At 47.8% G+C, this 26,371-nt stretch overlaps 1 protein-coding gene across 1 annotated transcript in view; it reads right to left on the bottom strand.

The window, feature by feature from the left end:
• TP73 (tumor protein p73) overlaps positions 1–23,378 on the bottom strand; it is a 51,502-nt gene extending 28,124 nt beyond the window's left edge. Inside the window, exons 1-2 of the mRNA XM_056865381.1 lie at positions 23,322–23,378; positions 6,425–6,670 (exon numbers count right to left, since the gene is read on the bottom strand). Coding sequence (XP_056721359.1) covers positions 6,425–6,670; positions 23,322–23,363 — 288 coding nt within the window. The 5' untranslated portion in view covers positions 23,364–23,378. The remainder of the gene's footprint in view (positions 1–6,424; positions 6,671–23,321) is intronic.
• Between the last annotated feature and the right edge of the window lie 2,993 nt (positions 23,379–26,371).

Below are 26,371 nucleotides of genomic sequence, written 5' to 3'. Positions count from 1 at the left end.
AGGAAGTCCAGGGCTGCTACACAGAGGTGGGCAACGGCAAACCTCCTCTGTTTGCCTCTTTCCTTGAAAACCCTACGGGGTCGCCATATGTCTGCTGCACTTTCCACCACCAGGCTGCCTTTGAAGGCAGAGGAGTATAACCAGCGGGAAAAGTGGCTGCATTCATTGTAGCTGGGAAGTTAGAGTTGCCAGGTCCCTCTTTGCCACCGGCGGGAGGTTTTTGGGGTGGAGCCTGAAAAGGGCATGGTCTGGGGAGGGGCTTCAATGCCGTAGAGTCCAATGCCAAAGCAGCCATTTTCTCCAGGTGAACTGATCTCTGTTGGCTGGAGATTGGTCGTAATAGCACCAGATCTCCAGCTACTATCTGGAGGTTGGCAACCCTATGGGAAGTCCATGGGGCATTAAAACCAGCCTGTTCCTTCTCAGTTTTGATGGAATCAGACACTGTGACCAAACTCTGGTTTATACAGAGGACCAACCAGGAAGTTCCCAGGCGCTTATGTTTCCTGTCCCTTCTTATCCCCCCATGCTGCATAAATTATTAAGAATACCTGGTTTAGTATTGTAACACCTAAATTGGGTGCATTAATCGTTGTGGTTTGTTTTCTGCCTACAAAATGAGATTTTGTTGTTGTTGTTGTTTTATTTGGGTATTTATACCCCACTTTACTCCCCAGCAGTAACCCGAAGCAGCTTACAACATCAATTTCCTCTCCTCCATTATATCTTCACAACAACCCTGTGAGGTAGATTAGGCACACACAGAGAGAGACTGTTATAAGGTCACCTGGTGAGCTTCTAAGACAGACTGAGGATCACTGACTCTTCAGATTCTATCTAAACCATAGTTTCCAACTGCATATTAATTCTGGTCTAAAATCCTGTTCACCTCTCTTGCCTTGAAAACCCTATAGGGTCGTCAGTAAGTCGGCTGCAACTGGATGGCATTTTCCAACCACCACCAGCATCCTGATGTTTAGGCTAAAATCACACAATGACTTGTTGAAATTGTGTGTGTGTGTGTGTGTGTGTGTGTGTGTGTGTGTGTGTGTGTGTGTGTGTGAAGGGCCATCAAGTCACTTCCGACAAGAAGAAGAAGAAGAAGAAGAAGAAGAAGCAGCAGCAGCAGCGTTGGATTTTATATGCTGACTTTCTCTACCACTTAAGGGAGACTCAAACCGGCTTACAATCACCTTCCCCTCCCCACAACAGACACCCTGTGAGGTAGGTGGGGCTGAGAGAGCTCTTAATAGAACTATGACTAGCCCAAGGTCACCCAGCTGGCTTCGTGTGTAGGAGTGGGGAAACAAATCCAGTTCACCATACTAGCCTCCGCTGTTCACGTGGAGGAGTGGGGAATCAAACCCAGTTCTCCAGATCAGACTCCACCGCTCCAAACCACTGGTCTTAACCACTGCACCACGCTGGCTCTCTCTAGGTCGTCAATCTCAGCATGCGGCACCAGGTGGAAGAGTGGAAGGTAGAGAGCAAAGCTCCCAAAAGCTTCAAGGACTTATTTTTGGACTCAGCAAGGCATTCTTTGCTCGGTTTACGTGCTTCCTTAGCAGGCCTTCCATACATGGTGTCAATCTCTGAGTCAGTCTCAAGGTATTTCAGTGGACCTCTGACCCTTTCTAATGCAGAATTGATGGTAGGGGTAGCATAACCACATCCTCATTTCCTGTGATTTTTTTTTTTAATGGAAACTGCAAGCTGCCTTTGATGTGCAATCTCAAATGGGCTGGTTTCGCTTCTTTCACGTTGCGTACAGGGCCAGCGCATCTCTTGCTGATAGCTATTTTATCTGATAGCTGATAGCTATTTTACTGCCAGCCTGAAGTTTTATCTAGTTGATAAGGCGAGAAAGAGCCAGTGGTTTGGAGAGAAAACTGATCCTCTGCTTTCATAACATGGTTTGACTGACTGAATGAACTATTGGGTGTGGGTGAGCCTGATTTGAGGCTGTCATTTGGTCACCATACACCATACATCATCTGCAACTTGACGGCATCATACACCACTGACTGACTGCAAACCACTGGGTATTGTTACGTTTGCAGTCGTCTTGTTTGTGGGCTTCCTAGAGGCCCCTGGTTGGCCACTGTGTGAACAGACTGCTGGACTTGATGGGCCTGGGTCTGATCCATAAGAACATAAGAAAGACCCTGCTGGATCAGACCAAGGCCCATCAAGTCCAGCAGTCTGTTCACACAGTGGCCAACCAGGTGCCTCTAGGAGACCACAAACAAGACGACTGCAGCAGCATTAACCTGCCTGTGTTCGACAGCACCTAAGATAATAGGCCTGCTCCTCTGATACTAGAGAGAATAGGTATGCAGCATGACTAGTATCCATTCTAACTAATAGCCATGAATACCCCTCTCCTCCATGAATATGTCCACTCCAGCAGGGCCTTTCTTATGTTTTTATGTTTGTCTGGGTAATGTATTGAATTCTGCTCTTTGACAATCGGGCGGCACTTTTGGCGTTATGGCTTGATCTAGCAAATCTTGTGCCTGCCTGGGCACATCACACGAACATAGGAAGCTGCCTTATGCTGAACCAGACCCTTGGTCCATCAAAGTCAGTATTGTCTACTCAGACCGGCAGCGGCTCTCCAGGGCCTCAGGGAGAGGTTTTTCACATCATCTACTTGCCTGGTCCCTTTAACTGGAGATGCTGGGGATTGAACCTGGGACCTCCTGCAAGCCCAGCAGATGCTCTACCACTGAGCCACGGCCCCACATCGGGGGGGGGGGGGTTGGCCTTCCATAACATTGGTGAAACAACACATGGACACACGCGCCTTCCCAAAATGGACACTCGAGCATTGAAAGCGGTCCACTGGGATTACCTGCGGAATCTAAACCAGATTCAGACATGAATGTGCAGGAGGGCCTTGGGTTGCTGAGTCAATCCAGGGATGATGGGTTTCAGATGCTTTGGCACTCTGTTCCTTGAGTAAAGGAGCAGTAAACCCCACAGCATTTTACTGCAGCTGTCTTGGAGCTAAGCAGCCCTAGAAGCACGGCCCCGGTTGCACAAGGTCAGTGAAGACAGCAATCCTGCACACAGCAGGTCCTAGCCTAAGCGTGTTTATTTGGAAGCATGCCACTGTGAGCAGCGGGGCTTCCGACAAGCACGGGATGGCATACTTAGGCTGCTGTGGTCACTCTGAAACCTGTGGAATTTTTAGCATGCAAGGTTGCAATCCGAGACTTGGCTGCTATGCTACCCATACTTACTTGGAAGAAAGCCAGATTGGACTCAGTGGCTCTTACTTCCAAGGAAACAGGCGCAGGGCTTTGATTTAGGTGCACTTCTAATAGGTACACCCAAATTCAGCAGCATATTAGGCAGATTGGGGAAGGGGCCGTGGCTCAGTGGTAGAACCTCTGCTTGGCATGCAGAAGGTCCCAGGCTCAATCTCTGGCATCTCCAGTTCAAGGGACCAGGCGAGTAGGTGATGTGAAAGACCTCCGCCTGAGACCCTGGAGAGCCGCTGCTGGTCTGAGTAGACAGTACGGACTTTGATGGACCCAGGGTCTGATTCAGTAGAAGGCAGCTTCCTGTGTTCATTCCCTAAGGAGGGTTTTGTGTGTGTCATTTGTCTTGGGCTGAGAAATAAATGCAAAGTGTTACTGTGCCCTTTATTCAGGTTTTCCCCTGGTCACCCCTGCCGACTGCTTCGGGGCTTCCTTTTGATTGTGCGTGCCTTTACCGCCCATCAGAGGTCGCCTCGCTCTGCCCACGCATTTTGCCCCTGTTTTCCAGATGCTGTTTTAGCCAGAATCTGGAAAATGTGGGCAAAACGTGTGGGGAGAGCGAGGCGACCTCTGATGGGCGGAAAAGGCACGCACAATCAAAAGGAAGCCCCCAAAGCAGTCGGCGGGGGTGACCGCGGGGAAACATCCCTGCATAAAAGGCCTGTGATTCTCAACGGCTAGCAAAATGTCCAGTCGTATGCCAGGTGTGTGGGGGTGGGTGCGTGCTTGCATAATACACCCAGAGGCACATTGTGCAGAATCCCCGCTGGCATGGGTTGAGCCTGCCCCCCACCCCCGTCCAGGACGGAGGGCAGACTTTGTACAATGGAAAGAACCCACTGAGAAACGAACGGCAAAAGGGTGCACGAATGGGTGGCACAATATGGGTAAGAGGCTCAAACTCCTCCCTGCCCCTTGTGACCCCCCCAATCATTGGGGACATGGCATGTGAAGGGAAGTGCTGCATGTTGCTCGATGCAAGGCAATGCACTGTTCACTAACAGGGAAAGTAAAGGAGTGCGCCCCAGGAAACCACTGAGTCGGTAGTTGAACGCTCCAGCCCTGCTCCTGGTGATTCCAGTGTCTGGCATGAGAAGCAAGTTTTCCCAGTATCCTGAATTGTAGCTTATATATTTAAGCAGAACTCTGCTTAAGGCACTGAAAACCAAGCCAGCGTCTGCCTGCACAGCCTATGCCCTGTGTGGGTCCCGTACTGTTCTCATATTAGCCTGACACAAATGTGGGAATAGAAGAAGAGTTGGTTTTTATATGCCGACTTTCTCCGATCCTTGGGTGACTTTGATCCTCTCTCCCCCCACCCCGCCTAGCCTACCTCACAAGGTTGTTGCTAGGATAAAATAGGTTCTGCCCTGAGCTCCTCGGATGAAACTGTAATGAATAATTTAGTAGAGAGGTTGCTCGAAAGAGAAAATATCTCATGAGTTAAAGAAGTATACCATTAACCTACCATACATGGGGGCGGGGGGGATTACAGTCCTGTGGCAGCCTTAAATACTATTAGATTTATTGCAACAGAAGCATTTCCTGTGTGGAGGGGAGTTAGTACAACGGGAGATTAGAGGTGGCAAGGCTTTGCTTTCTGGCCTTTCTTTGTAATAATTCTTCTTCCTCCCACTCTGTCTGTTCTCATTGATACATCTTCCCGCCAACAGAGGTAAACACTTCATGCAGAAGTGGAGTTCTGCCTCCCAGTTGGAACAGAAAACACAATAGGCTTCAACAACACACCTTGCCCAGGGTAATGTCGATCGCCACTTTGGGGTCAGGAAGGAATTTCCCCCCAGGCCAGATTGGCTAGGGATCCTGGAGGGGGTTTTGTTTTTTGTTTTTTCCTTCCTCAGGGCATAGAGCAGGGGTCACTGGGGGATTGGGGTGGTGGTTGTGAATTCCCTACATTGTGCATGGGGTTGGACTAGATGACCCTTGAGGTCCCTTCCAGCTGTTTTTTGGGAGCTGCAACAGATGATCACAGCTTTGACGAACACATATGTTATCTGTGCGCCTTGAACACTTGCACCTTGAACATAGGAAAAGCCATGCTGGATCACAGCAAGGCCCATCAAGTCCAGCAGTCTGTTCACACAGTGGCCAACCAGGTGCTTCTAGGAAGCCCCCAAACAAGACAACTGCAGCAGCATCCTCCTGCCTATGTTCCACAGCATCTAATATAATAGGCATGCTCCTCTGATATTTGAGTCCCACAGGAATACTTTCTGCTCAACTCGCTTTGAGAGTAAATCAGGTCGAGACAGTCAGACACATTTCCCTATCCAAAACTTCCTCTATCAACCGTGCATGTTTGTGTGTGTGTCGGGGGAAGATGCATAAAATCAACACACACAATCCCAAGCTAACACATGGCTGGAAGGGGGACACATCCCCAGCTGCAAATGGGCTAGCCTTTGGCTGATGCCTTCGGAGACAACCCCCGCCCCCCAAAAAGAAGTGAAAGAATCACAGAAACATAGAGTTGGAAGGAACCACCAGGGTCACCTAGTCCAACTCCCTGCACAATGCAGGAAACTCACAACTATCTTTCCCCCCCCCCCATGTCCCCAGTGACCCCTGCTCCATGCCCAGAAGATGGCCCAGATGCCCTCCCTCTCGTGATCCGCCTAAGGTCATAGAATCAGCATTGCTGACAGATGGCCATCTAGCCTCTGCTTAGAAACTCCAGGGAAGGAGCGCTCACCACCTCCCGAAGAAGCCTGTTCCACTGAGGAACCGCTCTGTTAGAAAATTCTTCCTAAAGTCTCGATGGAAACTCTTTTGATTTAATTTCAACCCGTTGGTTCTGGCCCAACCTTCTGGGGCCACAGAAAACAACTCGGCACCCTCCTCTACATGACAGCCCTTCAAGTACTTGAAGATGGTTCTCATATCCCCTCTCAGTCAGGCTGAACATACCCAGCTCCTTCAACCTTTCCTCATAGGACTTGGTCTCCAGACCCCTCACCATCTTTGTTGCCCTCTGGACACGTTCCAGCTTGTCTACATCTTTCTTAAACCATGGTGCCCAAAACTGAACACAAATACTCTAGGTGAGGTCTAACCAGAGCAGAGTAAAGCGATAGACCATCACTCCGCGTGATCTGGACACGATACTTCTGTTTAAGTGAAAGAGGGGTGCGACTTACCGTCCAGGTGGCCGATTTCGCTGTGCTGGACTGCTGGAAGGTCACCTCAAAGTGGTGCGGGCCGGGGTAGTCGGTGTTGGACGGGATGACGGGCGCGGGGGACATGGTGTCAAAGGTGGAGCTGGGCTGAGAATAGGGCGAGAGCGTCGGGACGTTGGAGGCGTGCTCCGAGCCGTAGGGGCTGGAGGAGGCGGCCCGGCTGTCAGCGCTGTGATCCATGCTGCTGTTCAGCAAATTAAACTGGGACTGGAGGAAGGGAAGCAGGGGGAGGAGGAAAAGGGGGGGAGAGAAAGAGAAAGAGAGAGAGAAAATAACACTGGTCGTTTCAAGAAGTAGAAACATCAGTCCCTTCTTCCCACCAACTTCTCCAGGTGTCTAGTTACAGGCATCTTAAAAAGGCAGAATGGCTTGTGAAACCAGCAAGGGGTGGGTGGGAAGGGAAATCCTCCTGGGTTTCTTTGCACTCTCTGCTTTTTGTCTAAAAGCCTTTTCTCTCCCCCCCCCCACCTCCCCTTCTTCTCCTTTTAGCTTTTTGGGTGTTTATTTGTTTAAACAAGTCCCCGCTTGTCAACTCGGAAAGGAGGCACTTGAGGGAGACGGCTCTCATTCCTCCGCTTGATCCAGGATGGAGACAAGTCAAGTGGGCAAGGCCTCGGTTTAGCCAGGATGGGATAAATGGGGGCCGAGGCTCTTTGGGAGTGCCTGTTGAGGAGGAGACTCAAAAGTATTTGCGTCAGCGACCTGGCCCAGTATGAGCTGGCCGCATAAGCTGGGATCCAGGCCCCGATCCAGGCCCCTTTGGAATTACGGTTGCCAATTTCCAGGTGGTGTTATGAGAAATCTAACAAAATTAATTACCCGTGCTGGGAAAGTATCAGCTGAATCCAAAATAACTGCACGATGGACCATCAAATTTATAACAATATATTAAGCAATACTATGTATCGTGCACACCCACACAGTATTAATACACAGGATTGCTTAATATATTGTTATTAATTTGATGGTCCATCGTGCAGTTATTTTGGATTCAACTTCCAGGTGGTGTCTGGAGATCTCCTGCTATTACACACAACACTAAGTTAAATTGTGGAACTCCCTGCTCCAGGATGTGGTGATGGCTGCCAACTTGGAAGGCTTGAAGAGGGGAGTGGGCATGCTCATGGAGGAGAGGGCAATCCATGACTACTAGTCCAAATGAATACTAGTCATGATGCATACCTATTCTCTCCAGGATCAGAGGAGCATGCCTATTAGATTAGGTGATGTGGAGCACAGGCAGGATGCTGCTGCTGCAGTCGTCTTGTTTGGGGGCTTCCTAGAGGCATCTGGTTGCCCACTGTGTGAACAGACTGCTGGACTTGATGGGCCTTGGTCTGATCCAGCACGGCTTTTCTTATGTTCTTATGAATTTCTGAGTCTGTGGTTGGCATGTTCGACTGAGTCCTGTTTCACCCACTGTTCATGGGTGCAGCTGACTTATGGCAACCCCGTAGGCTTTTTTAAAAAGGTATTTTATTAACATTTTCAAAAGCAAAGATAACAAACAAACATATACAAACACTTCCATTCACACATTTTGTGCTTATTTCAGGTTATCAGTTTACATGAACATTGTACAGTTATTATATTTACTTAAACATTGCTGAACTTAACTGTGTTTATACTCAAAAAAATTATCTTTATTTACAACTTATTCAAGATATATGACTATTATTTTCTATCTCTATACAATTTTTGTTCTACAGTTTCCAGTTAGCATATTCAAAATAACATTCCCATTTCTTCAATGAGTCTTCAATCTTTCTTTCTTTCAAGATGTTAGTTAGTCTGGCCATCACCGCATATTCTTCCATTTTTTGTTGCCACTTTTCTAAATCTGGAACAGTCTCTTGTTTCCATGATGCTGCCAGTACTATCCTTGCTGCATTAACTGAATTACAGTTGATATTCAAACTAAAGTCAATGCATTTACCTGGGCTGAATAAAGACCTTGCATTCATGGCCCATTACCCAATGCTGATTTCTCCACACCCATCTCTCCCCTGGACATCACAGACTCTTCTGCATATCACACCTAATCCCATCAAGCTTGCTATTCACATTTACATACTGTTCCTCTACTTAAAGACCGATGGATTCACATTCTAGCTGTATCTGAAGAAGTGAGCTGTGGCTAACGAAAGCTCATACCCTACCAGAAAATATTTTTGTTAGTCTTTAAGGTGCTACTGGACTCTTGCCCTTTTATCCTTGCTGCAGTCGTCAGATATCCAAAAAAGTTCTCTATGATTATTTTCCAGGTTCTCTGGTGCCATCCCCAGTAACATAATTTCTGGATTCATTGGAAATTTGATTTTCAGAATCTTTTGCATTTCTTGATGACTCTGTATCCAAAATTTCCTAACCTTTTTACAAGTCCACCACAATGAAAATAAGGCTTTTCAAGGCAAGAGACGTTCAGAGGTGGTTTGCCATTGCCCAGCTCTGCATTAGCAACCCTGGGTGTCCTCAGTGGTCTCCCATCCAAGTATTAACAAGGGCTGACCCTGCTTAGCTTCTGAGATCAGGCTATCCAGGGCCGCCATCCAGGCCAGGGCACTGTTCAAGGTAGCCTGGAATTATTCCTTTGGGAAAGGACGGAAACTGGAGAGATTGAGTCCATCCTGGAAATAACGCTTGGCAGGGAATGGGAGCAGAGTGATTCCCATGCCCCCTATCTCTGGCTGAGATTTATGGCCCAGATAATATGGCAGGGGAAACCTCCTTTGCCATACAATAAAAAGATTGGTCATCAGTAGTTGCTTCATGCTCCAGACCTCAAGGTCATAGAAACTAAAACAATCAGAAGCTAAATGAAGAAACTAAAGCAATCAGGATGGGGGGAGACAAGAACTGATTGCCGGATTTTGGAAAGAGAGGATGGAAAGACTTATTTACATAGTAGTTGTATGCTTTATTTATTTGTTTGTTTGTTAGTCTTATATCCCGTCCTTCTCCCAGCCAAAGCTGGGCTCAGGGGGGCGGACATGAGGTAAAACAGCATAAAACACAGTAAAAACATACAAAATTACCCCAGTTAAAACCAAACAATCTTGAAATTAAAAGCAGATGGAGCTCACTCACCGGCACACAGGGGCCCAGGAAGGCCCAGGAGGCAGTTAGGGCCCCCTGTTCAAAATCTGATAAAGAAGCAGCAAGGGGAACCGGAAGGGAGGCCAGTCCATTTCATTTCCCCAGTGGTCCAGGTGGCCATTGCAGCCAAGGGGTTTTTAAAAGGAATTTTTAAAAAATGGTAATTGACATGTTGATATAATGGTGTATCCATATGACTATTACCAATTTTATAAAAACTCAACCCCTCCAATTGAAAAGGTATGGATGCCCTGGGAATTGGGGCAGAAAAAATGCAGGGAAACCCTCCGGTTGGAAGCCCCGTTGTGACTGTGCAGCGAAGAAGAAGAGTTGGTTTTTATATGCCTACTTTCTCTGCCACTTAAGGGAGAATCAAACTGGCTTATAATCACCTTCCCTTCCCCTCCCCACAACAGACACCCTGTGAGGTAGGTGGGGCTGAGAGAGATGTGACTAGCCCAAGGTCACCCAGCTGGCTTCATGTGGAGGAGTGGGGAAACTAACCCGGTTCACCAGATTAGCGACCGCCACTCATGTGGATGAGTGGGGTATCAAACCCGGTTCTCCAGATCAGAGTCCACCACTCCAAACCACCACTCTTAACCACTACACCATGCTGACAATAGGAAAACCACAGGGTTAGTGGCAGAAAAAGGTCTTTCCTAATGCCTGCTTCCTCAATTCCTTTAACTGAAGATACCAAGGATTGAACCTGGGACCTTTTGCATGCAAAGAGTGGGATCTACCCCTGAGCCATAGCCCTTCCCATTTAAAAGACAGCTCACCGCCAAACCCCATCTCCTATACCCTGTAATGCAGACTGCTAAGTGAGCAGTGCGAGTCCTTCAGGAAGTCCACTCACTTGTGACTCAGTGGAAGAGCCTCTGTTTTGAATGCAGAAGGTCCCGGGTTCGATCCCCGTCATCTGCAGTTAGAAAGGACCAGACAGTAGTGGAAGTGAAAGACCTCCTCCTGGGACCCTGGACAGCTGCTGTAAGCAGAGTAGACATTACTGACCTGAATGGTCCCATGGTCTGATTCAGTATAAAGCAGCTTCAAATTCCACAGCCCATAAATGCTCACCTTGGGCACCAACAGATCTGCCTCGGAGCTATAGAATGCGGTGAGGCTACCAATCATAGAATCATAGAGTTGGAGGGGACCACCAGGGTCATCTAGTCCAACCCCCTGTACAATGCAGGAAATTCACAACTACCTCCCCCACACACACCCAGTGCCCAGAAGATGGCCAAGATGCCCTCCCTCTCATCATCTGCCTAAGGTCACAGAACCAGCATTGCTGACAGATGGCCATCTAGCCTCTGCTTCAAAACCTCCAGGGAAGGAGAGCTCACCACCTCTCGAGGAAGCCTGTTCCACTGAGGAACCGCTCTAACTGTTGGAAGATTCTTCCTAATGTCTCGACGGAAACTCTTCTGATTTAATTTCAACCCGTTGGTTCTGGTCCGACCTTCTGGGGCCACAGAAAACAACTCGGCCCCATCCTCCCTATGACACCCCTTCATATAGGCCAGTACGGCATGGAGCTCTTTTGGGGTCTCTCCGCGCTCCATCGAGAATGAAAAAGCCATCTGGGGCAGCCCCAAGGACTCTGAAGCTTGCCGTGGCAAGATGGGGCTGCTGCCCTTTGGAGCTGTCCATGGTCTGGCCAATCTTGCATAGCTGACCCAAAACTCATTCTCTGTCACCTCGTCGCTTTCTGCATCTCCCCTCCCCCCCCCGCCGCATTTTTCTTTCCCATTCTTTCTCTTTCTGCATCTCTTCCCCCAGCTGGGCACCACATGAACACATGAAGCTGCCTTATACTGAATCAGACCCTTGATCCATCAAAGTCAGCATTGTCTACTCAGACCAGCAGCGGCTCTCCAGGGTCTCAGGCAGAGGTCTTTCGCATCACCTCCTTGCCTGGTTCCTTTAACTAGAGATGCCAGGGATTGAACCTGGGACCTTCTGCATGCTAAGCAGAAGCTCTACCACTGAGCCATGGCCCCTCCCCAAAAAGTTTAAGAAGCCCTGCTCCAGAGAATACACAGAACCTGGCATGAAACTTCACATGAATGCATGAAGCTGCCTTATACTGAACCAGAACCTTGGTCCATCAAAGTCAGTATCATCTACTCATGCCAGCAGCGGCTCTCCAGGGTCTCAGGCTGAGGTCTGTCACATCAACTACCTGCCTGGTTCCTTTAACTGGAGATGCCAGGGATTGAACCTGGGACCTTCTGCATGCCATGCAGATGCTCCACCACTGAGCCACAGCCGCCGCCACTGATAGCAGCCTGTTCTCCCCCTAGGATTAATGAGGGATGCCTGAGATGATCTGGGCCATATAACCCAGCCCCACCAATAGTGGTCACCCACTCTCTTGAACACTTTTTGCGAACCCAATGAAGCTCGTGCCGGAGAATCCCCAGAGTGCATACTTCTCTTGGCCTTAAAAAGGAAGGGTTGTTATTTTTGCATATCTGCATGTATATTGGGGGGGGGGTGCACTTGGATCTTGCAACTTGGGTCCCCAAACAGTTTGAGTCACTCCCAGCTGCTGCCGTGCCTGCAGGTCTTTCCTGCAAAATCCTTATGGCTTTTTGCATTCTGAGCCAAAGGCAATTCTCCTCCACAAAGACAATCCTTTCCGGAGGGAGAAAAATAACTTCAGGGAGACTCGGCCCTGATTCTGCACTGGGTGGAAGTGAGATCTCATGAATCATGAGAGGGAGGGCACCTTGGCCATCTTGTGGGCATGACGTATGGGTCACTGTGGGTGTGGGGGGGAAGGTAGTTTGGAATTTCCTGCATTGTGCAGGGGGTTGGACTAGATGACCCTGGTGGTACCTTCCAACTCTGTGATTCTCTGATTCTCTGAACCCGTGGTCATCGATAGACCAAAACGGACAACATCCAACACCCCTGCCCCGATTCCACACTGCAGTGAAGCACAGCCCTTCACCAGCCTGCCTTCCCCCACCCCACCCTTCCCCTCTTTACCAACATGCCATCAATCTTAAATTCTTAAAACTAACCAGACTTTGGAATCAAGGAACGTGTTTTAACTTGGGATTCTGGAACCTCACCCTCGGATAGCTTTCTGATGTTGCGCCGCAATCTTCCTTCCTTTCTTTCTTTTTTTAAAAAATGTACCCACATGAGCTCTCCGTGTCAAGCGAGACCTCCAGCACGCCTGCATCTCCCACAATATCATCTCTGTTCAGTGACTAACTGTAGGAATTCGCAGCAAGACTGAACTTGCACTGGCAAATAACACCTCTTTTCTCCCCTAAAATATGCAGGCACAAAACCTCTTGTCCTTTTGATGCGTGGGGCCAGGATGCTCCGCTCTGCACAGAGCCGGTCCCGGGGTGCCTCCGATACAGGGATCTCCTTAGAACCCAGTCCATATTGGGCTTCTCGTTTCCTGTTTCAGCCATATACTCGGTATGTGGGACTATCAGACCCCTGCCTGAGACCCTGGAGAGCCGCTGCCGGTCTGAGTAGACAATACTGACTTCGATGGACCAAGGGTCTGATTCAGCATAAGGCAGCTTCATGTGTAGAAGTTGTGTTCTGCTCCCTCGAGGAAATGGGAGATGATGCAATCTCGGGCACCTCTGGGGCAATCTCTCAGATCCTGATAGGAGGGATGCCAAGGGAGAACCTTGTTTGCATGGGGGAACCACACTTCATTGCCTCCCTGAAGTGCCTCTCCCACCAAGTGATGCATGAATACGTGAAGCTGCCTTATGCTGAATCAGAACGGAAGAAAAAGGGGAACAAAGGAACTCAACCTAAAAGTCAGCAGAAACCAAAGGGGTTGAGCGAAACACTTTCTAATACAGTAACCGATGAATCTAATTTTATTATACATTGTGCACAATTGTATTTAAAAACACCGGACCAAATATACAGGCTTCCTAAAAAGTTACAAATGTTTCCAAGTCATAGCAGTTGATGTTTGTACATAAAATGACCAAAAAATGACCAGACACGTTTCGGCCTTTTGAGGCCTTTTTCAGCGGTCATACATACACAATTTTACAATATACATCCTAACACATGCATTGTACAAGGTAAAATATATATATAAAAGCCTTCTATTCTGTGTGGCTTAATGTTAAAATAGTTCATCCACGTGCCTTAAAACATGGCTCATGGCCCAAACCTTGGCCATTCTGCTCTTCACGTTTGTTGATGTTATACACATCCTCTTAGAGCTCGCTCAGCCCCACCTACCTCACAGGGTGTCTGTTGTGGGGAGGGGAAGGGAAGGAGATTGTAAGCTGGTTTGAGTCTCCCTTAAGTGGTAGAGAAAATCGGCATATCAAAACCAACTCTTCTTCTTCTCCCCAGTGGGCACCCAAAGCAGCGTACATTGTTCTCCTCTCTTCTATTTTATAATCACAACAACCCTGTGAAGTACGTTAGGCCGAGAGAGTATGACAGCCCCCCCCCATGAGCTTCCACGGCTGAGTTGGGATTCAAATCTGAGTCTTCTGGATCCCCACCTGACATTCTCACCCCTTAGGGTTGCCAGCTCTGGGTTGGGAAATACCTGGAGATTTTGGGGGTGGAGCCTGTGGAGGGTGGAGTTTGGGGAGGGGAAGGACTTCAATGGAGTATAATGCCATAGAGTCCATCTTCCAAAGCGGCCATTTTCTCCAGGGGCACTGATCTCTGCCGCCTGGAGATCAGTTGTAACAGTGGGTGATCTCCAGCCACCATCTGGAGGTTGGCAACCCTATCACCACTACACCATGCTGGCTGTCTTGGGAGAATGAACAGGGAAAGCCCCCCCAGGGTTGCCAGGTCCCTCTTTGCCACCGGAGGGAGGTTTGGGGGTGGAGCCTGAGGAGGGTGGGGTTTGGGGAGGGGAGGGGCTTCAATGCCATAGAGTATAATTGCCCAAGCGGCCATTTTCTCCAGGTAAAGTGATCTCGGTTGGCTGGAGATCAATTGTAATAGTGGGAGATCTCCAGCTAGTACCTGGAGGTTGGCAACCCTAGCCCCCCCCACGTCTTGCTTGCAAACTGAGACAGACAATTGGACTAATTGATCTAATCCAGCAGCACAATTGATTTAATCTAACCACTTATGCCTGATTTTTGTTTTAATTCATTCTCTTTCATAGAGGCGTTCCTACCTAAGGACTCTTGAATGCGTGACCAAAACAGCCAGCGGGTGGTGGTATCTTTTACAACGTTAAAGATGTGCAAACTGCAAAGCCCTTGACAGCTCCTCCTTCGTCACTATTAGTTTCCTGTGTCGGCTTGAGTAGATTAACGGTTCTGCGTAACTCGGAAGCTTTCTTTATGCCAGCGCCTGGTTGTCCCATTGAAACCTATCCCCTTACCTAGTTATTATCTTTTCCCCCGAGATGCCAACACCAGGAACCCACCACGCTTCCCAAAGAAGTGCTGTGGTGTAAACACATTATAACAAGCGAAGGTAGAAGAACTGCAGAAATAAAAGGGGAAATCCCTGGCTCAAATCTCACCTTGCAGGGCAGGGAAAGCCTCCACATCCAAAATCTGCCTTGCAGGGGGGTAATAATAACACTGGCCTACATAACAGAGGTGTGGTAATAGGTTTGGCAAACTCCAGGTACTTGCTGGAGATCTCCTGCTATTACAGTTGATCTCCAGCCGATATACTACTCATGACTCCTTATGTCTTTAAAACCAAAGCCGGTTCAGGAAGTTGGCCAACGACCCTGTTCAAAACAACGACCAGCTTTTAACAGCCATGGTGACCGCAGTTGCTGTCAATGAATGAGACTCAATCACTCAGACTGGCTGATGCCTGAGTGATTATCGCCTAAGGTTACAGAAAACACTTGGCAAATTCAGAACTTGGGATCAGAGAGGCACCCATGGTATGATCAGCGCATATTTTATTCCGAGTCAGTCTGTAAATGCATCACTCTAGGAACAAGTGTGTGGTATACTTTGGCTGAATACAAGGTCTAAAGGTAGATCCCCTTGAATACCAATACATTAATAGCCAGATTCGAATTACAATAATACAAATACCTTTATAAGCATAATATGTTTAAAGGAATATACAAAAGCAGATTTGAACTATGTTTAACCAGAAGAAGAAGTTGGTATGTATACCCCACTTTTCTCTACCTTTAAGGAGTCTCAAAGCGGCTTACAATCACCTTCCCTTCCTCTCCCCACAACAGACACCTTGTGAGGTAGGTGGGGCTGAGAGAATTCAGAGAGAACTGTGACTGGCCCAAGGTCACCCAACTGGCTTCATGTGGAGGAGTGGGGGAACCAACCCAGTTCACCAGATGAGAGTCCGCCGCTCGTGTGGAGGAGTGGGGAAACAATCCCGGTTGTCCATATTAGAGTCCACCGCTCTTAACCACTACACTACGCTGGCTCTCAAAGTCCTGTTTCTAATTATTTTCGGTACAGCTTCCAAGTAAAAATTGTTCAAATTCGAGGCCGTTTGGCTGCAGGTTTGGAAGAAAAATCAACAGAATGTAGCAGACACATTTAAGATTGGAGCACCAAGGAATCCTTTGTTTTTAAAGCCCAGGAAGTTAGCACCATTTGTTCTTTGGTCCTTGATGTATTTTCATCATGCATTTGGACATTGTCTGCAAACAGTCGACTTTATCAAAATGTCTATGCGATTAGATTTTGCTTGGATCATTTCTTGATCAGCAATATCATGGTGCGAAACAAAAAGGAGAATTGGGAGGGAAATAACACAACATTTGCAAATATTTCAAGAGGGATTCAAAACCCAGAGCTCGGTTATTATAAATATCTATCTATATGAACTAGGAGAACAGTCCCAGAATTACCGGTAGTCTGACCCTAAGCATGTTAACTTGAAGTAAGTCTCACGGAATTCAGTGATTTACCCTATAGTAAATGGGCTTCGAACTGTGACCTGAATGGCATCCGCATGACCGAAGAACATACATCATGTACAAATATCATCAGTGAGATGTCAAGTGAACAATCAAGAAGCAAACCGACATACGTGCAACCCAGCAAACCATTCATTTCAAAAGCTTGTGATAGTTCAATTGCAATCGCCCTGCTCCAGCTCGTAAGCCACCGATACCTGTTGAATATACCACTGTGAAAGAGAGCCGACCATTTTAATTGGTGTCTGTATCCATCAGTACTTGGTAAACATTTGTAATGAAAACCAAGAACATCCATCCTTATATTTGGTGGCCGCTGACCTTTATCTTTGATTCAGGTGCGTTGGAACAGCAAACCAGAACCAGATTATATACGTGAGTCAAGAAGAGCACTTGCTCATTTCTTAAGGATCGTGCTGAGAATTCACATACAGGATCATCAGCACACCCCCAAATGGACCCACAACCTTCTGAACTGCAACAGGGAACACAACATGGCACCCCATCCTCCAGAGCAACAGACATGCCTCGGTAGATTTTTTTTTCTTAACCCCTAGTAATTGGGTTTTCAGTTCCCCCAATTCTCCCCTTGTGCCCGGCCCTGGAGTATTTTTTTCATCACTGCCGCCCCTATCCCCTTTCTTAAAAGCCGCCATGAAAATCTATACCCGGAGGTGCAATCAGAATTTGACATAGGAGTCTTGCACGAGAGAGTATCCAACCATCATCTCAGCTGGAGACCGAAGCCAAAGACTTCGCCGAGCCACAGCCCAGAAGGATGGTTGTGGAGCTTTGCTAAACAGACAGCCAATGCCGGAACCGCCCTGTTGTGGGTTTAGGAAGGGATCGAGTTCCCTCCTTGGAACCCAACTCCTTATTCAATGGCATCCTGCTGGAGAAAGATCGACGCCTCTCCCCATGCGTTCAGAAGCGCATCGACAGACGAGCCCCCAAGTCGATTCTCATGCAAACCCCCATCTCGCCGCCTGCGCAAGCAACCTCTGGCGGTTCCTTGAGAAGTGACAGGTGCCCGGGTCAAGCCAAGAGCAATCCCTTTGGAAACGAGAAGCCAGGTATCACCGTACTCCTTTTTTTTTACCAACGATTATGTCCATGCAAAACTGAAAAGTGGAAACCATAGAACATGTTCTGCTCCAACGCCCTTTTTACAACGATATAAGATCGCAGGACATTCTCCCCGTATTGTCAACCTTCCCTGGGAGATCTGAAGAAGCTAAAGCTTCCCTTCTCTTAGCAGACTCCTCCCGGGAGATAACCACACAAGTAGCCATATTGTGCCTCCGGTCTTGGGGGATCCGCAAACAGCTGACGGCAAATCTAACCCCATAGATGATCTTTCTTCCTCCTGTTCAAATCATCTTTCCCAGAACCATTAATAGTCTTACTGTTTTAACCTAACTTTCAATTTTTTTTAAATCCAGAGCTGATCTTGCATCGAAATAAATTTGATTTGATTTGAGAAGGCAAGAAAAAGGCGAGACCTACCGTCGTGTAGTGCTGCATGGGGTTGCTAACGTACAGCATTTTAATCTTCCTGGGGTTTAGAGGCAACTGGGAAATTCCCTGCTGTCGGAGTCATGGGGTCAAGGGGTGGCGGAGGATGCGGCGGGGGGCATAGGACAGCATGCGAGTGCAGTGCGCGAGTGGCGAAAGGGTAGCAGAGAGATGTGGGGCTGGCTACTCAGGTGCCGTTGGCTAGCTATTTTGCTCACCCCCCCCTTCCCGGCACCTTGGTTCTGTCATCAAACTGCATCTAACAACAAATCTTAGCCCACTCCTTTTCCCTCTCTCATGACTATTCATTAAAGGCAAAGGCAGGCCTAGGCTTGCCCAGTGATGTGTTGGACAGTACCACTGGTACTCCATGGGGGGGTGAATTAAACTTTGCCAGATTTAATTCTCATCCCCCACCCCATCAAAACACTAATAAAGCCACTCGCAAGAGGGCTAGCGGAGTTAAAGGCCATCAAAAGTACACTTTTTTATTGGCAGAATACGATTTGGGTCCATGGGCAAATTGAAAGAGTTGGAAATTGTTCAGAGTTCTGGCTTTGTGGCGCTAGACAAAGGTTTATTCCCAAGGTGGATTGTGGCGGCTATAGAGATCTATGCTTATTTTTAAAAAGGCAATTCTGCACCAGGGAGAGGGAATCCGAATCGTCGCAAAAGGAAATATACGGTGCTGTCTTGTTATCATTTGCATACATTTAGTTATACATTCATGGTTTCTAGAAGTGTGCATGCGCTACAACCCATCTTTGTTTTCGCCTACGGAATTTGTCGCAGAATTTGTCTGAGAAGCCAATCAGGGGGGAAAAAGGGGTCAGGAAGCAGAGGGCAGTTAGAGGTACCCATTTGGAGGATGGGATGCCAGGGAAAGGGAAGCTAAATGAAACTCTACAGCTTTGGGTTCTGCATACTTTAGAGAGGGGCACCTCAGACATTTCCTGGCTAATGGTTCTGGAATGGCAAGGAGGGCCTGAGGAAAAGTGGCACTGGACACACCACACTAAATGTAGAGCTTACACTGTACATACCACACAAATTGCATATAAAAGCCATACAGCATGCAAACGCAGTACCAAACGACTCTAGCAAACCAACAGTGAAAAGCAGACCCAAAACCACAGACAAAAATAGAAACAAACGGGTTTTTTTAAAAAATGAAACTTGCTCACCCCTACTCGACAACATCAGCAGACCTTAACAAGCATTTGGGGGAACACCTTTGACACATGCATGCATTACAAATAGGCTTGCCAATCTCCCGCTATTACAACTGATCTTCAACTGATAAGGGTTCAGTTCACCTGGAGAAAATGAGCCAAATCTCCAGGAATTTCCCAACTCATTGTCGGCAACCATACATACACCTTGATTATTTTGAGTTTCCCAGTCTAGGCACCAGTGAAGTCCCTTTTAAAAAAAAGTTAACTTAAAATACTTATATTTTGCTTTATCACCTTGGTCTCAAGGTAGTTACCCAAGCAACAACAAATTGTGAATACTTTTTTTAAAAAGGTAACAGTCCATGAACAAGATAAAACTAACACAAGAGATAAAAACTGCCAAAACAGATCTGCCAAAACAGTGGTAAAAAAGGTAAAGGTAAAGGTCCCCTGTGCAAGCACCGGGTCATTCCTGAGCCATGGGGTGACGTCACATCCCGACATTTTCTAGGCAGACTATGTTTACAGGGTGGTTTGCCAGTGCCTTCCCCAGTCATCTTCCCTTTACCCCCAGCAAGCTGGGTCCTCATTTGACCGACCTCGGAAGGATGGAAGGCTGAGTCAACCTTGAGCCGGCTACCTGAAACCGACTTCCGTCGGGATCGAACTCAGGTCGTGGACTCTCCACCAAATGAAATCAAACCATTTTACACGCCTTCCCAAATGCAGCAAGCGAAGGTACCCTCGTCACCTATTCCAGCACTAAGCCACTCCAAAGGACTGGACCTGCCTGTCTAGGGTTGCCAGCCTCTAGGTGGGGCATGGAGTTCTCCCAGAATTACTATTGGTCTCCAGAACTTTAGTTCCCCTGGAAAAAATGGCAGCTTTGGAGGGTGGACTTTAAGGCATTATACTCTGCTAAGGTCCCTCCTGCCCTGACCTGGATGGCCCAGGCTAGCCTGATCTCGTCAGATCTCAAAAGCTAAGCAGAGTCAGCCCTGGTTAGTATTTGGATGGGAGACCGCCAAGGAATACCAAGGTTGCTGTGCAGAGGAAGGCACTGGCAAACCACCTCTGTTAGTCTCCTGCCATGAAAACCCCAAAAGGGGTCGCCATAAGTTGGCTGCAACTTGCCGGCACTTTACACACACACACAAGGTCCCTCCCCTCGCCAAATTCCACCCTCCCCAGGCTCTAATCCCAAATCTCCAGGTATTTCCCAGCTCAGAGTGGGCAACCCTATCTGCCGCAGAGAAAGCCCACGACCTAACCATTCTTAAACAGTCCTACGAGACAGCACCACAACAAGGAGAAGGTTGTCTGAAGGGCGCGGCTGGCATGTGAGAGTAGGGTTTCCAGGTCCCTCTGTGCTACCTGCGGGAGGTTTTTGGGGTGGAGCGTGAGGAGGGTGGGGTTTGGGGAGGGGAGGGACTTCAATGCCATAAGAGTCCAATTGCCAAAGCGGCCCTTTTCTCCAGGGGAACTGATCTCTATCGGCTGGAGATCAGTTGTAATAGCAGGAGATTACTAAGAAAACCTTGGAAGGAAAAGAAGCAGCCCAACTTGCGGCGCCTGTGAACTTCACTATTACAGGCTGAAGAAGCGGAACCCAGTAAAAAACGTTTACAAATTCCGGAAGACGTTTCCATCTCATCTATAACATCAAACATCTCATTAAAAAAACTGGAATTTTTTCCTTTGAAAGCGCCAAGACGCAACTCAGTCTTTTCAGACATTATTTAAGACTTTATTATGTGTAACCTTTAAAAGTCTTTGTTTGGACTCACTAAGAAGAGTTACCAATATTGTGTGTATATAGAATTTAGGTTTAGTTGTGTTTAAGTTTCTGTTTGCACTTCACTATTTGTCTTCACTTTATTGTAATACACTGTTTTGATACTTTTGCATATAGAGCTACGTGCTGTCTTTTCTTTAGCAGTACCTGGAGGGTAGCAACCCTATGTGAGAGTACGGTATACTGGGAGATGCTGTTCTGGAAGGTCATAGGTCCAACCAGCACTTTGGATGTGCTCCAGAAGTAGAGATTCCAGCCTGCAGGTGGGACCTGGGGATCCCCTGGAATTACAGCTCATCTCCACACCACAGAGATCAGTTCTTCTGGAGAAAACTGATGCTTTGGGAGGTGGACTGTATGGCATTGAACTGTCCTCCATCCCCAAATCTCCAGGAGTTTCCCAACCTGTATCTGGCAACCCTACCCCCCCTACCCCGCTGGTAGAGAAAATCGGCATATAAAAACCAACTCTTCTTCTTCTTCTTCAGAAGTCCAGGCTCAGTGGCACCCTCCGTTTCTCAACTTGATCTGTTTGACAGGCCTGAACCCTCATCTAAGAATGATAAATCAGAAACCGTAAAAAATTCTGCCTTCTCAGCCAGCATCACATTGGTACAGAGGCAGCATACCTATGAATATCAGATGCTGCAGACGAACAATGGAGTTGGCCATCAACCTTATTCGTCTTTTTGTGAGATTCTGGAGGAATCTGGCTGACCATCATTGGACACTAACTCTGGACTCCCTGGACCTTGGGTAGGAAGGCTTGTGCTAATTCCCAGCGGGCACAGACAGGAGCCTGGGTTCCATATGCTGTGACTGTATACCTGTGCAAACCTGTGCGGCTTTCTTTTTCACGGTGGACGTGCTCCACCTGCCGTGTGCCGAACTGCAAAACTTTTGCGTTCTGCTTGTCGGGGCAGGCTGCCAAAGCACGGTTCATATGCTTGAGGAGAGTCTGTTTTGGGTGGCTGTCGTGGTGCGTGGATTTGCTCTGTGCATATTGGCTCCCCCTTTCTGGCCCCCGCTCCGCTTTCCAAAGGGCAGGTTTGGTCGGGTATTGAAAGCATGACAAGAGCATAGGAAGGGAGGAGAAAGATGACCAGTAGCCTGCTTCTAGGAGCCCCGTGGTGCAGAGTGGTAGGCTGCAGTACTGCAGTCAAAAGCTCTGCTCACAATCGGAGTTCGATCCTGACGGAAGTCGGGTTGAGGTAGCCGGCCCACGGTTGACTCAGCCTTCCATCCTTCCGAGGTCAGTAAAATGAGTACCCAGCTTGCTGGGGGTAAAGTGTAGATGACTGGGGAAGGCAATGGCAAACTACCCTGTAAACATAGTCTGCCTAGTAAACATCGTGATGTGACGTCACCCCATGGGTCAGGAATGACCCGGTGCTTGCACGGGGGACTACCTTTACCTTTTTAAAGCTGTTTTCTCCAACAGCAGTGATTTCACACAGTGTCCCAGAGGTCCCTTTCCATTTCTATAGAGGTTGACCAGGGACCTCTCAGCATGAAGATCAGAAAGTATTAAAAATTGGAGAGAGGTTTTTTGCTGGGTTGTAGTAGTAGTTGAAGTAGAAGTAGAAGAAGAAGAAGAGTTGGTTTTTATAAGCCGACTTTCTGTACAACTTAAGGAAGAATCAAGCTGGCTTACAATCACCTTCCCCTCCCCACAACAGCCACCCTGTGAGGTAGGTGGGGCTGAGAGAGCCCTAAGAGAACTGTGACTAGTGCAAGGTCACCCAGTTGGCTTCATGTGGAGGTGTGGGGAAACCAACCAAGATTAGTGTCTGGCGCTCATGTGGAGGTGCGGGGAATCAAACCCAGTTCTCCAGATCAGAGTCCACCCCTCCAAACCACTGCTCTAACCACTACACCGCGCTGGCTTTCCTAGTAGTATTAGTGGGTCCTTACGCATGTAAAGAGCATGACAGCAGCTTTTCAGACCCAAGAGAGGCAATCTCCTGAGAGCTCACACTTCTTCCTGGTCACAACCTGACTAGTGCACACAGTCCCATATGCCCAATCTATACAAGCAGCAAGATCAGATGGTAGCCTGTACTTCAGACTGTAACTGGCGGCGGCGGGGGGGGTCATTTTTCATTGCCCCCTTTATTTTTGTAATTCCTTGCAAGGTTGAAAAAACCCCTCTAGTTTATCAAGGCCTCTACATGCTCTGAAATTTTTTCTGCTTGCAGGCATTTTTACGTAGGGGAGCATTCATAAATTTAATTCCCACCCCTCCATGTGCAATAAGAAGTGCAATAAAGAAGTGCAAATTTAATTCCCACCCCTCCATGTGCAATAAAGTCCATTCTACTACAGCCTGATCCAAGAGGCAAAGACGTTCCTCCCACTTTCTTTAAAGTCACTTACCATCACCGAATCATTCATGCTTCTCATCTGGAAGACGTCCATGGTGACCTCTGTGCGGTTGGGGACTTCGCTGTCCCCGGAATGACCAGATTGGGGGAGGTCAAAATAGGTGCTGTCAGGTTCCCTGTATATAAAAAAGATAACATCTATTTAGCACACCAGGTCTTCTTATAGTACACAAAAACTAACATAAAGCTATCTTATACCAAAGTCCGTCTTGCTCAGTAGTGTCTGTTCTGAAAGGATGCGATTTGGCTCTCCGAAAGGATGCAGTTTGGGAATCACTGGCTTAAAGGTAAAGTGTGCAAGCACTGGGTAGTTACTGACCCATGGGGTGACGTTAGATCATGATGTTTCCTAGGCAGACTATGTTTTACGGGGTGGTTTGCCAGTGCCTTCCCCAGTCATCTTCCCTTTACCTCCAGCAAGCTGGGTACTCATTTTACCGACCTCGGAAGGATGGAAGGCTGAGTCAACCCTGAGCCGGCGACCTGAAACTGACTCCCGTTGGGATCGAACTCAGATCGTGAGCAGAGCTTTTGACTGTAGTGCTGCAGCTGACCACTCTGCGCCACGGGGCTCTTAATCACTGGCTTAGGTTATATTTAGCGGTTGAGAAATGGCACGGACCAAGGAAAAAACAGCATTAGGGATGCGCATAAACATTTCGGTTCCTTGTTCTAATTTTGTTCATTCTTTATCCCTATTGTAGTTATTACAAGAATCTTGCAACAAGAAGAGTTATCAGGAAATATCTGATAATTCTTCTGGTTCGGAGACACTTATTTGTTTGCTGGATTTTTATGCCGCCCTTTCCTGACCAGGTCAGGCTCAGAGCGGCTCACAACAGTTTATACAATTAAAACCAAACGCTATTTACAATTTAAAACTATACATGACTTAAAAACCCAAGGCACCTTAAAACCACAAACAGTGTAGCCACAGCGGGGAACCATACAGAGGGGAGTATAAAGGAATAAACATATTTGTACAAAAAAAAGTAAATAAGATAAATTCAACAGAATAAAAGAAAAAGAAAGAAGGGAAGGAGGCTGGCAAGATGGAGGCCACCTCTGTCCTCAACTATATGCCTGGTGGAACAACTCAGTCTTACAGGCCCTGCAGAATTGCTTCAGGTCCCGTCAGGTAGATCAGGGGTTCCCAACGTGGTACCCCTGCCCATTGTGGCACCCGGAACCCACCAAGTGCTTTTAGAAAATGGGTGCGGCTCTTCTGATTGGCCTTTGAAGGTTCAGTTGGCTGCACAGAGAGCCAGCATGGTGTAGTGGTTAAGAGTGGTGGAGGACTGGGTTGGCTTCCCCATTCCTACACAAGAAGCCTGCTTGGTGACCTTGGGCCAGTCACAGTTCTTTCAGGACTCTCTCAGCCCCACCGACCTCACAAGGTGTCTGTTGTGGGGAGAGGAAGGGAAGGAAATTGTAAGCCGGTGCGATTCTCCTTAAAAGGTAGAGAAAGTCGACATATAAAAACCAACTCTTCTTCTTCTTTCCTGGGTCAGTGCTTGGAAGGAAGATAGGGTTGCCAGGTCCCTCTTCACCACTGGAGGGAGGTTTTGTGGGCGGAGCCTGAGGCGGGCGGGGTTTGGGGAGGGGAGGGACTTCAATGCCATAGAATCCAATGGCCAAAGCGGCCATTTTCTCCAGGTGAACTGATCTCTATCGGTTGGAGATAAGTTGAAAAAGCAGGAGATCTCCAGCTAGTACCTGGAGGTTGGCAACCCTAAAGGGAGACCACCAAGGAACACTCTGTAGAGGAAGGCAAACCACCTCTGCTTAATCACTTGAAAGCCCCTTGCTGGGGTTGCCATAAGTCAGCTGTGACTTGACGGCACTTTACACACACACACACACACAAACATATCTTAAAGAATAGCAGCAAGCTTTTTGATACTAGGCAGCACATCCGTTAGATAGTCTGACATACAGAAATGGACCCATGATGCTTTTTCATTGCGCTGACAGAAGCATGCAGGGGTTTTTTCTTTTCTGTGTGAGCCACATGGAGAGAGATAATAAGGCCAGTGTGCCCACACCAAGCCACTGAAAGGACAGAGGGCGGTTAAGACTTACAGGGTGCTCCAAAGATGTTCAAACGTCGTGCCTTCATCAGCTGGAGAGGACTGGGACATCTTCAGAGCAGGAGAATCTGATGAAGGGTGAATGGCCCTAAAAGAGAAGGGAAGATGTTTAGCCACACTCTAACCCTGAATACTGAGAGCCAGCGTGGGTCAGTACTTGGATTGGGAGCAGTGGACTCTGATCTGGAGAACTGGGTTTGATTCCCTGCTCCTCCACATGAGCGGCGGTCGCTAATCTGGTGAACCAGGTCGGTTTCCCCACTCCTACACACAAAGCCAGCTGGGTGACCTTGGGCTAGTCACAGCTCTCTCAGCCCCACCTAGCTTACAGGGTGTCTGTTGTGGGGAGGGGACGGGAAGGTGATTGTAAGCCGGTTTGATTCTTCTTTAAGTGGTAGAGAAAATCGGCATATAAAAACCAACTCTTCTTCTTCTACGTTGGAATGGGCTGATTTCAGTGTTACTTGCTCTTTTAAATACCCTTTGAATGTGTGTTCCATTTATGAAGCAAATGTGCATACCTAAAGGTAAAGTTCCCTTGTGCAAGCACTGGGTCATTACTGACCTGTGGGGTGACATCACATCACAATGTTTACTAGGCAAACTGTGTTTACGGGGTGGTTTGCCAGTGCCTTCCCCAGTCGTCTACACTTTACCCCCAGCAAGCTGGGTACTCATTTTACCCACCTTGGAAGGATGGAAGCCTGAGCCAACCTTGAATGCCTACCTGAAACCGACTTCCATCGGGATCGAACTCAGGTCATGAGCAGAGCTTTGACTTCCAGCTCTGCACTTTACCACTCCGCATGCCTAATCCGTGTTAAAATGCAAGCTTGTTTGTTTGCAAGCTTGGGAGGAGGGGAGTGTTTTAAAATAGTTGTCCAACCCCTTTGGCTATGATTGGCAACAGAGATTCCATGAAAGATATGATATATTGTCAGGATAGTTTTTG

This window comes from Euleptes europaea, chromosome 19, assembly GCF_029931775.1.
Source record: "Euleptes europaea isolate rEulEur1 chromosome 19, rEulEur1.hap1, whole genome shotgun sequence".
Taxonomy (NCBI): domain Eukaryota; kingdom Metazoa; phylum Chordata; class Lepidosauria; order Squamata; family Sphaerodactylidae; genus Euleptes; species Euleptes europaea.
The sequence above is the reverse complement of the archived record's forward strand: the minus strand, read 5'-3'. Positions and strand labels throughout refer to the sequence as shown.